Source organism: Crotalus tigris, unplaced genomic scaffold (genome assembly GCF_016545835.1).
Source record: "Crotalus tigris isolate CLP2741 ecotype Arizona unplaced genomic scaffold, ASM1654583v1 scf7180000020992.475769, whole genome shotgun sequence".
Taxonomy (NCBI): Eukaryota; Metazoa; Chordata; class Lepidosauria; order Squamata; family Viperidae; genus Crotalus; species Crotalus tigris.
In genome coordinates, this window is record NW_024098302.1 from 33,691 (window position 1) to 49,068 (window position 15,378).

A 15,378-nucleotide genomic window follows, 5' to 3' on the forward strand; every position below is an offset into this window, starting at 1 on the left:
CGGGGGTCGCCAAACGCAGTCCGCCATTTCCCCCCCTCTTTTCCTTAGCTGTGCTACTCTCTTTTATTCTATTGGCTTTTATTTTTTTATTCTATTGGCAGAATCCAATTATATTTCATCTTTAATTATCAAACATAGAAACTCCCAATTCTGCCTTCTCTGGATTCTGCCATAAGAGGGAGAAAAGGGGGAGAGCAAAGGGGCTTTATGGCCCTCACTTCCTTCAGCACACTTCAAAGGACTGAATGGGTGTTTATTGTGGCCTCTAAGCTTTAACATATCAAAGAAGAGTAATTGCCTTTCATGTAGTTATCTGAAGTCTCCATCCAGACCCAGACGGAAGAAGAAAGGGGATGGAATTGTGATACTTGAAACTATCACTGGAAGGGGGGTTGATTGGGTGGGACTACTGGGGAACCCCTTAAAACCTTGAATGGGAGAGCTTGAACCCCAAGTCCTGTCTAGCATGCCTGCAACCATTTTCTCTTAATAAAGGATTCCTGTTGGAAGAGCTATTCCAAGAGTTCTGTCTTCTTAAGATGCAAAGTGGGGTGGGTCCTTACATTAGACAGGACTTGCAAAATTAATCCACCTGGAAGGTAGACCCTTGCCGGGGGATTTTGCAAAAATTTACCATGTCAGACAACGAAGCAAGAGAGGGAGAAAACTCCCTGGAAAGAGAGCCGCTGACCCAGTTGGAACCTTGCCAGATGTTGGGATCCGAGAGGCCAGATTTCTCAGAAGAAGAAGTGGTGGAGACACAGGACCACAAGCCTCGCTGGTCGATGGGCGTTGGAAAGAAAAGCGAGTGGGGAAAGGAATCAAGAAAAGTGACCCTGAGACGGGGAACCAAGCAACCAGAATGGAAGCAGGAGATGGAGAAATCCCTGCACGCAAGTGAAGAGGGAGGAAGCTGTATGCCGTACTCAGACTGGATCCTAGAGAGAGCTATTGACCTGATGAAGAGAACTCTCAGCTCCCTAGGAGAGGAGATTCCTGAGCCCTACGCCCGCCCCAGTTCCTGGAGCCACAAAGGGAGAGACACCGAGGGGGACGTGGAACCTGCAACCCCAGGGACATTTACTGATCCAGGAGCTCCCACCCCCTACCGGACCACAGATGGAAATCTGGACGGAAGACACTACCACCCACAATGGAGGCACCGATCCATTCCAAGACGTCCACCGTTGGAGGTGAAATTCAAAGGGGAGCCAACACGCTTGGGGTTTTTCCTAACCCAAGTCCTCAGCTACATGGAGGAATATGGGCAGGACATCCCCAGCGACAAAGCCCGCATCCGGATCGTGCAATCTGCCCTGGATGGACCAGCTGCAGATTGGGTGGTGAACCTGCATGACTCCAATGCCCCAGAACTCAGTAACTTCAACCGTTTCATGTCCTCGTTGAGAAGACGGTTTGAAGACCCCCTGGCTGATCGCAAAGCCCGTGAAAGAATAACAACGATGAGGCAGGGCAAACGCCCAGTGGCTGAGTATACACAAGAATTCCGAGCCATTGCCAGCAAACTGAATTGGCCAGAAGACATCCTCCTTGGCCGTTTCAAAGACGGACTAAACTATGATCTATATGATGCTTGCCTGCCCCGAGGAGACCCACATCGACTTGAGGAATGGTACGTCTTGGCAGAGGAAGCAGAGATCGACATATTGAAGAGGCATCGCCGAGGAAAACAATGGAGCCGCCCCCCGCCTGAGCTGACACACCAACCGGTGAAATCATCGGATACAGCCAAGAAGCAGATGGGGTGTTTCAAGTGCGGAAGAGAAGGGCATCGAGCTGTAGAATGCCGCTCAAAGGCCCCCCAGCACAACCCAGACAGATCCCCAATCAACAAACCCAGAGGGTATTCAGCTAAGCCAAAAGAAACAGCCATGAAAATGATGGAAATTGCAGAAAACCCCACCTCTGCTCACCAAGGGGAAAGAACTCCAGCCTACACCACAGGGACGGTGGATGCCTCAGATGACAGCTCGGAAGGCGAACCCCTGGTAAGTGGACGCATCACACCCATCTTCAAAACAGTGACTATACTAATCCCCCCCATGCCCGAAGCTGTGAAGGTGAAAGCCTTAATAGACTCTGGCTGCACCCGCTGCCTCATTAGCCCAACACTAGTGGGGAATCTGGGCATCCCATCCAGGAGACTGGAACAACCAATCTCATTTGGCCAGCTAGATGGATCCATAGCAGGGGGGGTGCCAGCTACCCTAGCCACTCTGCCAATACACCTCTCCCTGGGCAACCATGAAGAGGACTTAACGTTTGTGGTGACCCCAGGTATGGAATGCCCAATGATTCTAGGGATGGAATGGTTGAAAAAATGGAACCCCTGGGTAAATTGGAGGACGACAGAAATCAAATTCCCGAAGGGGGACCCTATGGACTTAAAACCCCAAGAGAGGCTACCAGAATCAAGAATAGAAAAAGCATCCATAGGAGAGGAAAAAAGATTAACAGAAATACCAGAGGAATATAGGGACCTTGCTGAAGTCTTCAGTGAGGAGAGGGCGAATGAGCTTCCCCCCCACCGACCCACAGACTGTACCATTGAATTCAAGCCTGGGGCAAAACTCCCGAAGCCCAGATTATACTCCATGAGCCCAAAGGAGAAGGAGGAAATGGAAAGATTTATAAAAAAAAACCTGGAGAGAGGTTTCATTGAACCAGCTAAGCCTAAAGTGGCTGCCCCGGTCCTTTTTAGAGAGAAGAAGGATGGCTCTTTACGTTTATGCGTGGATTATAGGGCCCTGAACACAATCAGTGAAAGCAACCTATACCCGCTGCCCCTCATGAAAGACATGCTGTCACACCTATCGAAAGGGAAAATTTTTTCTAAACTAGACTTAAGGGAAGCTTACTATCGCGTGAGAATCAAGGAAGGGGACGAATGGAAGACTGCATTTAACTGCCCCATGGGGTGCTATCAATTCAAAGTCTTGCCATTTGGATTACAAGGGGGCCCTGCAGTCTTTATGCAATTAATCAATGACGTTCTAAGGGAGCACCTGTTTAAGGGGGTCCTTGTTTACTTGGACGACATTCTTATCTTTACCGAAACAAAAGAAGAACACGTCAAACTTGTCAGAGCGGTTTTAAAGAAGCTGCGAGCCGCTCACCTATATGCCAAACTCTCAAAATGCGAATTCCACCAGGAAAGGATAGACTACCTAGGCTATCGCATATCCCCACAGGGCATTGAAATGGACCCAGAGAAGGTCAGAGCAGTATTAGAATGGGCACCACCCCGCACAAGAAAGCAACTACAAAGTTTCCTGGGCTTTGCAAATTTTTACCGCCAATTCATCCCCTCATTTGCACAGATAGCCTTGCCCCTCACCAACTTACTAAAAACGAAGGGAACATCCTCAGTAAAACCTAGCCAGCCACTAACATGGACAATGGAGTGCCAAGCAGCGTTTGAGAGACTAAAGAGACTTTTTTCTGCCGAACCAGTACTAAGGCACCCAGATATGGACAAGCCCTTCATAATACAGGCAGATGCAAGTGATGTGGCAGTGGGGGCTGTGCTATTACAAGAAAATGATGATGCAGTATTGCAACCCTGTGCATATACATCTAAGAAACTCACGGAAACAGAACAGCGCTGGCCCGTATGGGAGAAGGAGGCTTATGGGATACGTTGGGCATTACTCACGTGGCGACAGTTCCTGGAAGGCAACAAAATCCCCTTCCAGGTATGGACTGATCACAAAAATTTAGAAGCCCTGAAAACTTCCAGGAAACTCAATCCCAAACAAGCCCGCTGGTCCCAGCATTTTCACCAATTCCAATTTAAGCTCAAACATTTACCAGGAAGAAAGAACTTCCTGGCAGATGCACTATCTCGCATGCCCCAATATAACAGCGCACGAACCACAGACTCTAGACCAATAATGGCAGAATCACAACTGGCAGCGCCAGTAACCACAAGAACCCAAGCCAAAATAAAACCACAACTGGACAGCCAAACTGGGATTGAATTCAGAAAAAGTTTGGAAACAGATGATTGGTTCCAGAAAAACAAACATGTGTGCACAATGAGAGACGGATTGCCTTGGGTAGGGGAAAAGTTATATATACCAACAACTCAAAGACTAACTTTCATGCAACTTTGCCATGACACAAAATCAGCAGGGCATTTTGGATTTGTAAAAACTTTACACTTAATTAAACGGCAATTTTGGTGGCCATCAATAAAAAAGGACATAGAAAGTTATGTTGCCAGCTGCCCAACCTGTGCATCAGCAAAGAGGTTGCAAGGGAAATCGCCAGGGCTGTTACAACCAGTGGCAAGTCCCTCAGCCCCCTGGAGGGAAATAGCCATGGATTTTATAGTGGAATTGCCTGAAAGCAATGGGAATACTGTTATCTGGACAGTCACGGACCTATTTTCCAAACAGGTGCACTTTATCCCTTGCCAAAAAATTCCCACTGCAAAGGCCTTAGCAAAACTTTTTATCCAGCACATTTACAGATTGCACGGGGCACCCCAACGCATCATCTCTGATAGGGGAGTGCAATTTACGTCTACATTTTGGAAGGAATTTTTATCCCTCTTAGGGACCACTCAGGGACTGACATCTAGCCATCACCCTCAGACAGATGGACAAGCGGAACGCTGCCAGTCGGTACTTGAGCAATATTTGAGATGTTTTTTAAATTTCCAACAGAGTGATTGGACGGACTTACTTCCTTTTGCAGAAGTTGCCTACAATAATGCAGTCCACTCCAGCACAGGCTACACTCCTTTTCAAATAGCCAACGGCCAAAGTTTCAACCCTATGCCAGAGTTAACCCCAAAAGAACCAACGATCCCTTCACTGAAAGAATGGATGGAAAGCCTACAAAACACCTGGCCAATAGTCAGAAAATCACTAGATGAAGCTAGGCGGGCATACAAAGCACAAGCCGATAAAAAAAGGGTTGAGCCTACACCATTCATTATAGGAGAAATGGTGTACTTATCTACAAAATACCTAAAGTCCCTACAGCCCTGTAAAAAACTTGGACCAAAATATATAGGACCTTTTCCAATTAAAAGGATCATAAATCCAGTAACAGTAGAATTAGAATTACCCAAAAACCTCAGGCAAATACACCCAATTTTTCATTGCAGCTTGCTGAAAAGAGAGCATCAGTCACCTCTACGGCCAAAAATCCCCCCCCCACCACCTCCAATCATGGTGGAGGGGGAACAACACTTCGAAATAAAAGAGATCCTTGACTCTAGGAGATATCGTGGAACAACTCAGTACCTAGTTGCCTGGAAACACCTCCCTGCCTCACAAAATGAGTGGGTCCATAAACGTCACGTCAGAGCCCCGAAGCTATTGAAGAAGTTTCACACAGAGTATCCTAACAAGCCTAACTAAATTTTTTACTTGTGTTTTCTTTCAGGTGGATCTCTCTTATTGTTAAGAGGGGCCGGATGTCAGAATCCAATTATATTTCATCTTTAATTATCAAACATAGAAACTCCCAATTCTGCCTTCTCTGGATTCTGCCATAAGAGGGAGAAAAGGGGGAGAGCAAAGGGGCTTTATGGCCCTCACTTCCTTCAGCACACTTCAAAGGACTGAATGTGTGTTTATTGTGGCCTCTAAGCTTTAACATATCAAAGAAGAGTAATTGCCTTTCATGTAGTTATCTGAAGTCTCCATCCAGACGGAAGAAGAAAGGGGATGGAATTGTGATACTTGAAACTATCACTGGAAGGGGGGTTGATTGGGTGGGACTACTGGGGAACCCCTTAAAACCTTGAATGGGAGAGCTTGAACCCCAAGTCCTGTCTAGCATGCCTGCAACCATTTTCTCTTAATAAAGGATTCCTGTTGGAAGAGCTATTCCAAGAGTTCTGTCTTCTTAAGATGCAAAGTGGGGTGGGTCCTTACAGCCAATAGAATAGACTCTCTTGAATAGAGTCTAATTCTATTGGCTTTCAAAAGCCAATAGGAATTGTCCAGGCTGTCTCTGCCCTACTGAGCCTGCCAAAAGTCCCATTCTGCAAACGGTGCTGCACCAGTTGAGTAGTCCTCGACTTACAACCGGTTGGGGGGGGTCGCGGCATTAAAAAGGTTGAGAACCACTGTTTTAAATGATCTTCAGACTCGGTTGCTTATTGGAGAAAGTTAAACCAAGACAGAACCTAGGGACAGATCTGGCCATCATTTCAAATGCTAATCACGGAGAGAAGCAACCTAGAACTAAGGAGAAACTTCCTGACAGTTAGGACAATTAACCAGTGGAACAATCTGCCTCCAGAGGCGGTGAATGCTCCAACACTGGAAGTTTTTAAGAAGAAACTGGATAGCCATTTGTCTGAAATGGTGTAGGTCAGTGGTGGCGAACCTATGGCACGGGTGCCAGAGGCGGCACTCAGAGCCCTCTCTGTGGGCATACACGCCATTGCCCCAGTCCTAGGCCTTCAGCTGGGTTTCACTTTAGGCCTCTGCTGCCATGTATGTATATAAAAAAAAGGTTCAATCAATCAGTCAATTTCAACTTCTCGCGGGAAAAAAAAAGATCTTACAAAGTTGGAATTGATTGATTGAACTTTTTAGTCCCACCCAGTCTGCCGTTGCCACCACAGCCACGCCCACCCAATGGGCCACATCCATCTGACACCCGATGATGCATAAGTGGGTTTTGGGTTGCAGTTTGGGCACTCGGTCTCTAAAAGGTTCGCCATCACTGGTATAGGGTTTCCTGCCTGAGCAGGGGGTTGGACCAGATGACCTCCAAGGTCCCTTCCAACTTTATTATTATTATATACGTGCTTGTTTGCTAAATGTAATAGGGGTTCAGAAAATTATACTTAATTTAAGAACCAAATGGGGGAATTGTTGCCTCAAATTTTAGGCTTCATTCTTAGCATTTTAAAAGGTGACAATAATACTTCTGGGCCTCTTCTCTATAAGAATTCATTTTTTTTTCCCTTTCAGGTAATTCCTTTTTGTATGCGAGAACTTGCCTTTTCAGCAACCACACAGTACAAAGTGTACTCTGAAAGTCCTTGTGAATAATACACTTGTAACTTTCAAGAAAGGTATTAACCTAGCTGGGAAAAAGTAAGGTAACTCATAAATTTGTCACTTGTGGAATGTTACCTAGAATTAATGGTTTCTATTGTTCAAACTTCACATGCAACCAGTGTATTTTATTGTTCGATCAGTTACTTACTGACGTATCTCATATGCTGAATATAAGTATCATTTGGGCAGCAGAGGTCAAATGCCCAGCCTAGCCCTTGAGCACCTGCGGCACCAAGCCGTTTCCAGACGGCCTTGTAGAGCTAAGACTGAATGCGTTTCAGCATAGATGGCCACCACAAAATTGTACATTGGTTCCCAGCTGGCCTGGGCCAGGGCAACGGGGGCCGTTCCCTCACTGTTTCCATGAATCCACTTCACGGACCCATGAATCCACTTCACGGGCCGCATCCGGCCCCCGGGCCTTGTGTTTGACATGACTGCTTTAAGTATCTTGAGAAATACTGTTCTAAAATTTATTCATTTAACCCAGTGGTTCTCAACCTGTGGGTCGGGACCCCATTTGGGGTCGAATGACCATTTCACGGGGGTCGCCAAACAATGCAGTCCGCCATTTTTTCCCCCCTTTTCCTTAGCTGTGCTACTCTCTTTTATTCTATTGGCTTTTGAAAGCCAATAGAATAGACTCTCTTGAATAGAGTCTAATTCTATTGGCTTTTGAAAAGCCAATAGGAATTGTCCAGGCTGTCTCTGCCCTGCTGAGCCCGCCAAAAGTCCCATTCTGCAGACGGTGCTGCACCAGTTGAGTAGTCCTCGACTTACGACCGGTTGAGTAGTCCTCGACTTACAACCGTTGGGGGTCGCGGCATTAAAAAGGTTGAGAACCACTGATTTAACCCAAGCAAACATAGGAGGAAGGACCCCGATCCCTCCCCTGACCACAGATCCCCTTAGTCCGTTACCTGTCAGGTCCTCCAGGCTGGCTTCATTGCCTTCTGGATTCTCAGGGTGCTCCTCTCCACCGTTGACTCCATTGGCTCCAATCCTGGGAGGGCTGGCCTGATCCTGGCTCTCCGACATGCGTCCATCTAGGCCAAGGATGGCAAACCTTTTAGAGACCGAGTGCCCAAACTTGAACCCAAAACCCACTTATGTATCGTCTGGTGCCGGGTGGGCGTGGCCCATTGGGTGGGCATGGCTGCGGTGGTAACGGCAGACTGGGTGGGACTAAAAAGTTCAATCAATTATTTCCAACTTTGCAAGATCTTTTTTCCCCGCGAGAAGTTGTAATTGATTTATTTATTTTTTTTGCACACGGCGGCGGAGGCCTAAGGCGAAAAAGTTTTTTATAAAAGCCAGCTGAAGGCCTAGGACTGGGGCGACGGCACACGTGCCCTACAGAGAGGGCTCTGCGTGCCGCCTGTGGCACACGTGCCATAGGTTCGCCACCACGGATTTCTAGGCTCACCAAAAGACGAGAAGAGAAGCAAGGCCTTCAGTCAAAACTGCTTTCAGTTTCAACTTACAACTGCCGTGACTTATAAAACAAATTCTGGGATCCCTTAGGGTTGTAAGTCAAGGACCAGCTGTGCCAAAATGGGGGCAAAAGACGTTCTTACCTTGCAAGTTGGCATCCTGCTTCTTGGCGATCTTCCTGCACCCCGAGGTGCGCTTTGCAAGTGAAGGGGTCCTCTTTGTTTTGGAGACAACAGCTGCCTTTTTCTGAAACACCAAAGGGAGCAGGGGAAAAACTTTTTAGTAGGATTAATAGCACCGAAGGAGGGAGTAATTCTTGCTTATCTGCTCTGTATCTCTCTGAACAATCTTCCAACTATTGTTATAGTTACAGAACCGAGCAGAGAGCTATAGGACCAGGGTCCCCCACCCCTGGTCTGTGGATCAGTACCGGGCTGCGGCATGTCAGCAACCGGTCTTCACAAATAAGCAAAGACCCATCTGCGAGATGCAGGCAGCACACAAAACCACGCACCCTCCGGTCCGCAGAAAAACCTGTTTCCACGGAACCGGTCCCTGGTGCCCAAAAGGTTGGGGACCTCTGCTATAGGACAGGGCTTTTCAACCCGTGGTACGGGTACCACCTGTGGTACATTGGCACCTGGCAGGTGGTACGCGACCATCCTAGAAAAGTGATAGCGGGGGAGGGGAATGAGCTGAACCGGTGGCAGCACCGCACAAGCCTGAGCGAGAGACGGCTGGAGCTGCAGGGCTGTCAGGGCTCAGCGGAAGCGCCAGGATCAGTGCCGCTTTCCAGCTGATCGGCGCTTCTTCGGGGCTGTCAGGGCTCAGTGGAAGCGCCAGGATCAGCGCTAGGCTCCAGCTGGAGCTCGGCGCTGATCCTGGCGCTTCTGCTGAGCCCAGAAGAAGCGCCGATCAGCTGGAATGTTTCAGCATCTCCAGGGTCTTGTGATTTACATTCAGAGGCTTGGCAACTGATTCATATTTATGATGGTCACAGTGTCCCAGAGTCATGTGAAGTGACCAAAACCTGCTGCAACCACCCAGTAGACGAGGGGGAATAAAAGCCAAACAGCCCCCACCCCACCTCCGCTGCCAATCCCCAACAGAAATGCTAACAATGAAAACTTCGGACAGGAGGAAGAGCGCCACCGGGCGGGCACGCAGGTGTCTTGCTCGGCTGTGGCTTGGGGGGCACTTTTTTCAGTGCCATTGTAACTTCAAAGTCACTAAGTGAACTGTTGTAAGTCGAGGACTACCTGTACTTTATCATTTTTTTTACTTTTTTGGGGGGGGGGTCATCAAGTTTTTGACACCTTGCTAGGCGACTGGTGGTACTTGGATGTTGCCATATCCTAAAAGTGGTACAATGGGTGAAAAGGTTGAAAAGCCCTGCTATAGGACATCCAGTCTGACTCCTGATTCAGTCCACCTTCCCAAGAGATGTCAAACCAGATCCTACTTAAAGGCCCCGACTTTTAGCAAAGAATCTTTGAGTCTAGTATCCAAAGTTCTTCTATCGTCATCCGAAGGCCGTGAAAGAGTTACCTCGTGTGGGATGGGCGGCAAACAAATTAAATAAATAAACATTTCCTTGCCCCCCGCATTACAAACACTTATTGTAATGGTGGTCCTGTGGTGCAGCCGAACAATCTGGAGCTGAACGCTCTTTAAAACTGTAGAGATGATAACAGATTTTAGAAGAAGCTCGCTTAACGAGAGAGTTATTAATTTGTCAACCGCAGTGATTCACTGAACAACGGGGGGCAAGAAAAGTCATAAAATGGATCAATATTCACTTAAAACAAATGTCTCATTTAGCAACAGCATATTTTGGGCTTAATTGTGGTCATAAGTCGAGGACTACCTGTATACAGAACGGCTGCCCTATTTGAATCCTAACCTTTTCTTTTTTATATATATATAGACAAGTTTTATTAGTTTTTTTTAATTTTTACATCAGAGTGCTCAAGAAACACAATGGTGATGAGGTAATCAATCATCCAAAGACAAAGTCATATATATATAAAACTCAAATTAATTCATTAAATGTTCCCTCTCTATTTCCCTCAAATAGTATAACATATTTAGGTCAATCCATTTCTATATTACATCTATGTAAATCCAAATTAGCTTTACTAATTTACAATTACCATAATCCAATTAATCTTGAATAAACATTAGCACTTTGGGTATCCCTTCTACAATACACATAATATTCCGACAGTAACATTCGAATATTTCCAAATATATCCTAATTCTTAGTCTAATACAATGTTTCTCGACAATTTTAAGGCATGTGGACTTCAACTCCCAGAATTCCACAGCCAGCAATGCCGGCTGTGGAATTCTGGGAGTTGAAGTCCATATGCCTTAAAATTGTCAAGGTTGAGAAACACTGGTCTAATAAGTCATTGATTAGTACCAATTCTTCTCTTATCACAAATCTCTCTTATTTCTTTTTTCACTACAAAATAGTTATCCTAACCTTTTCATGGAGACATCACAAGCAAGGATGTTACAGCACCCCATTTAACGTGCGTCTGCTTTGTGAACTTGTGAGACGGTGCCTCGGTTTTCATTATTTTAATTATTTAGCTGTGGGCTCCTAACTCTTTTTAGGTTCTTTCTCCCGTAAGCTGGTTATGAGCTGCCCAGAGTTACGCCTTTATGATGGGCAGCCATATACAGTTCCCAGATAATGAGGTAAAACTTGGCCTGAGGGCTCAGTCAGAAAGCACACATCCTCAAATTTAAGGTCACCCTCTAAAGAAGGCAGAAAGCCAGAAGCCAAGAATGAATGACAGCTTGTGGCTTTATCGCAGTGGTTCTCAACCTGTGGGTCGGGACCCCATTTGGGGTCAAACGACCATTTCACGGGGGTCGCCAAACAAGGCTATCCGCCATTTTTTCCCCGTTTTCTTTGGCCATGCCTCTGGCACCCGGTGATGTATAAGTGGTTGGGGGTCACCACAACATGGGGAACTGTATTATGGGGTCACGGCATTAGAAAGGTTGAGAACCACTGCTTTATCGTCTCTATTTACCAAACATTTCCAGAGTTGAAGGTTAGGATTCTTCCCGTGCATTATGCCCACCTCTTCCCCTTGCGCCCTCTTTATGAACTCCTCGGCCAGGCTTACGGCCTGGTCGCAAGTGGAAGGCTCCCATTCCTTGACGTACTCCTGCATTTCCTGGGGCAGGATGGCCTGGAACTGCTCCAGAATTACCAATTCCAGCATCTGCAATTTGGTATGTTTTGCAGGCTTCAGCCACTGGTGGCAGAGATCCCACAGCCGGCAGCAAACGTGGCGGGGCCCTTCCATCTCCTGATAGCAGAAGTCTCGGAAATTCTGGCGCTGCACATCCGAGTCGACCCCCGGCTCCTCGGAAGCGTTTCGTCTCATCTTTTCCATGAGCTCCCTTTTGGCTCGGGCCTGGCGGAGGCGAAGGCGAAGGCTCTTCCTGGCTTGGGGTTCTGGGGCGGCTTGGTCTTGTGGGGAGGCTACCCGGAGCTCCCCAGCAGAAGCAGCTGAAGTGGACAAATGACATCGAGGTCTTTAGCGCAAGCTCTGCTCCGTTTCTCCTCCAATCACTTTGCACAAGTTACTTGACTGGAAAGTAACTCACACCCTGCCTAGTTGCCTCATGGACTACTGCTGGGCACTCTAGATAGGGCTGCCCTTGAAGACTATCTAGAGCAGTGGTTCTCAACCTTTCTAATGCCGCAACCCCATAATACAGTTCCCCATGTTGTGGTGACCCCGAACCACTGATACATCACTGGGTGCCAGGGGCGTGGCCAAAGAAAAGGGGAAAAAAATGGCAGACAGCCTTGTTTGGCGACCCCCGTGAAATGGTCGTTCGACCCCAAATGGGGTCCCAACCCACAGGTTGAGAACCACTGATCTAGAGCAGTGGTTCTCAACCTGTGGGTCGGGACCCCATTTGGGGTCGAACGACCATTTCGCGGGGGTCGCCAAACAATGCAGTCCGCCCTCCCCCCCCTTTTCCTTAGCTGTGCTACTCCCTTTTATTCTATTGGCTTTTGAAAGCCAATAGAATAGACTCTCTTGAATAGAGTCTAATTCTATTGGCTTTCAAAAGCCAATAGGAATTGTCCAGGCTGTCTCTGCCCTGCTGAGCCCGCCAAAAGTCCCATTCTGCAAACGGTGCTGCACCAGTTGAGTAGTCCTCGACTTACGACTGGTAGGGGTCGCGGCATTAAAAAAGTTGAGAACCACTGATCTAGGAGCTGCAGCTGGTTCAAGATGCAGGAAGTAATAGGTGCTTCTCATTATGCCTACGCCATCGTTACTGTTTCCTCAGCTGCCTCAGTTAACGAACAGCCTCTGGGTGCAATTCAAGGTGCAGTGATCTACAGTACCTATAAAGCAGCAGCACCCAATCTTTTGGACACCAGGGACCGGTTCCATGGAGGAAGGATTTTTTTGCGCATCAGAGGGGGTGTGGTTTTGTGTGCGCAGCCTGCATCCCGCAGACGGGGCTTCATTTGTTTGCGCAGAGCAGTTTCTGGCATGCTGCGGACCGGTGCCTGTGTATGGACCGGGGTTTGGGGACCCCTGCTATAAAGCGCATCATGGCAGAGGGCCGATTACTTGAGCAACTGCTTGTTTGTGATCATTTCTGCTTGTCCAGGATGTTTGGACAAAGCCTCAACCTACACCTACGTCAACTCAGAAGATCGGTTGAGTTTTAGTGCTTTTTTGGGGGGGGGGGCGGTTGGGGTTAGGATCCTAGAAATCAGCTTAAGCAGATTGTACTGCGCATCAAAATGGCTGAAGCTGCGGAATAGTTTGCCGGAACAAATGACCTATGTGATTTGAAGCGCATCAAAGAGTTGGAATGCTTCTCTGCACGAAAACATAAAAATAATGGTTTTCTCTGAATGAAGAAAAATAGCGTGGTGGAATTCAGGGCCACATTCCATCCACAATTGGGTGCCATTTATGTTTTCCGTCGATGCTCCTCAGCAGGATATTTATGTAATTCAATCTGAGCCCTGCCTGGTTCCAGTCGGACTCTTTCCTTGCACAGACAGAACAAGTCATAACTCCCATGGTTTAAAGGAGAGGTCCCCAAGCCCTGGTTTGTGGATCGCCACCGGTCTGCAGCATGCCAGGAACTGGTCCGTGCAAAGCCCCATCCGCAGGATGCAGGCAGCACCCAAAACCACACCCCCTCCAATCCGCGGAAAAAGCTTTCTCCACGGAACCGGTCCCTGGTGCCCAAAAGATTGGGGGGGCTGCTGGTTTAGAACATGCTGGCTGAGGAATTCTGGGAGTTGAAGGTTGCTGAGGTTGAGAAATACTGCCTATCACTGTCACCAGATTATGGACCAGTTGCAGCTTTTGAGTGGGATCCGAAGGCAGTCTTGTGTAGAGCGCATTGCAAAGGATGTTATTTCGGTCATGTGTGTTATGATGTCATTACATACAACACATCATTTGCACATCCCAGCGGCACCCTCCTTGAATTCCCAAACTTTGGGGAACTGCAAATTAATTAAAGGAGTCAATTTAATTAGTAAATTCGTAATTTAGTGAATTAATTCAACAAGATTTTGCTGTGTAATAAAACGACCAACTCCCCATCCCGTTCTCTCAACACTCCCCTGCTAATCACTAGTATCGCCACCTGGTTCATGTCCCAAAGGTGCTTTTTCAAAAGGTCACTGGACTTCGTTTTTCCTGACTGACTGGGAATGTTAGTTGGGAAAGAAAGAAAGCTAGAGTAAGATTGAAGGAAACAGAAGCGCTGACCTATTAGAGGGGATGCTACATTACTAATTAGATGTTTGAATATGGTTAAGAATAGATTGCTAGAAATAGAAGTATTATTATAAGTCGATAGATAGGATTTGTAATCAGAATATCATCTCTTGGTATGAAAAGGGAGATAAGAATATGCTAAGACCTTTGAACAAGGAATGCTTTTGGTTACCCAAATATAACTTGTTCTGAAATTATAAACGATTGGGATACTTTGAACATGGATGGGAAATTAAGACTGAAAAAAGCGAAAATAGGATATGGATTAAATAAATGGAAATTAAGTGCAAATGCAACTCAGATATGCTTTGGTTAGAAAAGACATTTTAAATTGGTATTATTGACATTATTAGAAAAATGTAACAAATTTTGATATGCAATTCTATATTTACTAACAACAATAAGAATTGTATTTGCTTAGTGTGGAAAAATGGGTATTACTAGAAGTGTTTATACACACACACACACACACACACAGGTCTTTGGTTATTCGGGTTTTCTCCCGTGTAAAATTGGAAGTGTCTTGGCGACGTTTCGACGAAGTCCCATTCGTCATCTTCATGCTGGTGTTTTCGGCTTTGTGCTTCTAGGAGCAATGTGTGATTGTAGTTGTTTCTTCCTTTTAACTGCCAGTGGGGGTATGAACTGATCACTCATCAGTTCATACCCCCACTGGCAGTTAAAAGGAAGAAACAGCTATGATCACACATTGCTCCTAGAAGCACGAAGCCGAAAACACCAGCCTGAAAATGACAAATGGGACTTTATCAAAACGTCGCCAAGACACTTCCAATTTTACCCGGGAGAAAACCCGAATAACCAAAGACCTACAAACACCCGCGAAAACCTCAGAAAACACACACACACACACATATATATTAAAGTCAGTAAAATAAAATGATGAGCTCTGGGATGTAAGAAAAAAGGCTTCTTTATTGCTAAGCTTTCATCAACAAGTTGTTGACATCATCAGAGCAAAGGGCTAAATGACAAGGGAGCATGTGCATACATTTACATAACAGTTAAAAAACGGTTACAGTATGGCATGTGCATGTAGCGTGCTCATAAAAAAGCTCGCTTGCAAAAAGTCACATTGGTAA

General features: G+C 46.6%; 1 protein-coding gene across 6 annotated transcripts in view; it reads right to left on the reverse strand.

The window, feature by feature from the left end:
- LOC120319921 (zinc finger protein 585A-like) overlaps positions 1-15,378 on the reverse strand; it is a 39,680-nt gene that overhangs the window by 12,991 nt on the left and 11,311 nt on the right. For 4 of the 6 annotated variants that reach the window (XM_039369280.1, XM_039369281.1, XM_039369282.1 and 1 more), the window contains 3 exons: positions 11,585-12,018; positions 8,630-8,732; positions 7,973-8,098 (listed from right to left, as the gene is read on the reverse strand). In XM_039369280.1, coding sequence (XP_039225214.1) covers positions 7,973-8,098; positions 8,630-8,732; positions 11,585-12,018 — 663 coding nt within the window. The remainder of the gene's footprint in view (positions 1-7,972; positions 8,099-8,629; positions 8,733-11,584; positions 12,019-15,378) is intronic. The other 2 variants (XM_039369283.1, XM_039369284.1) reach the window with 2 other exon arrangements.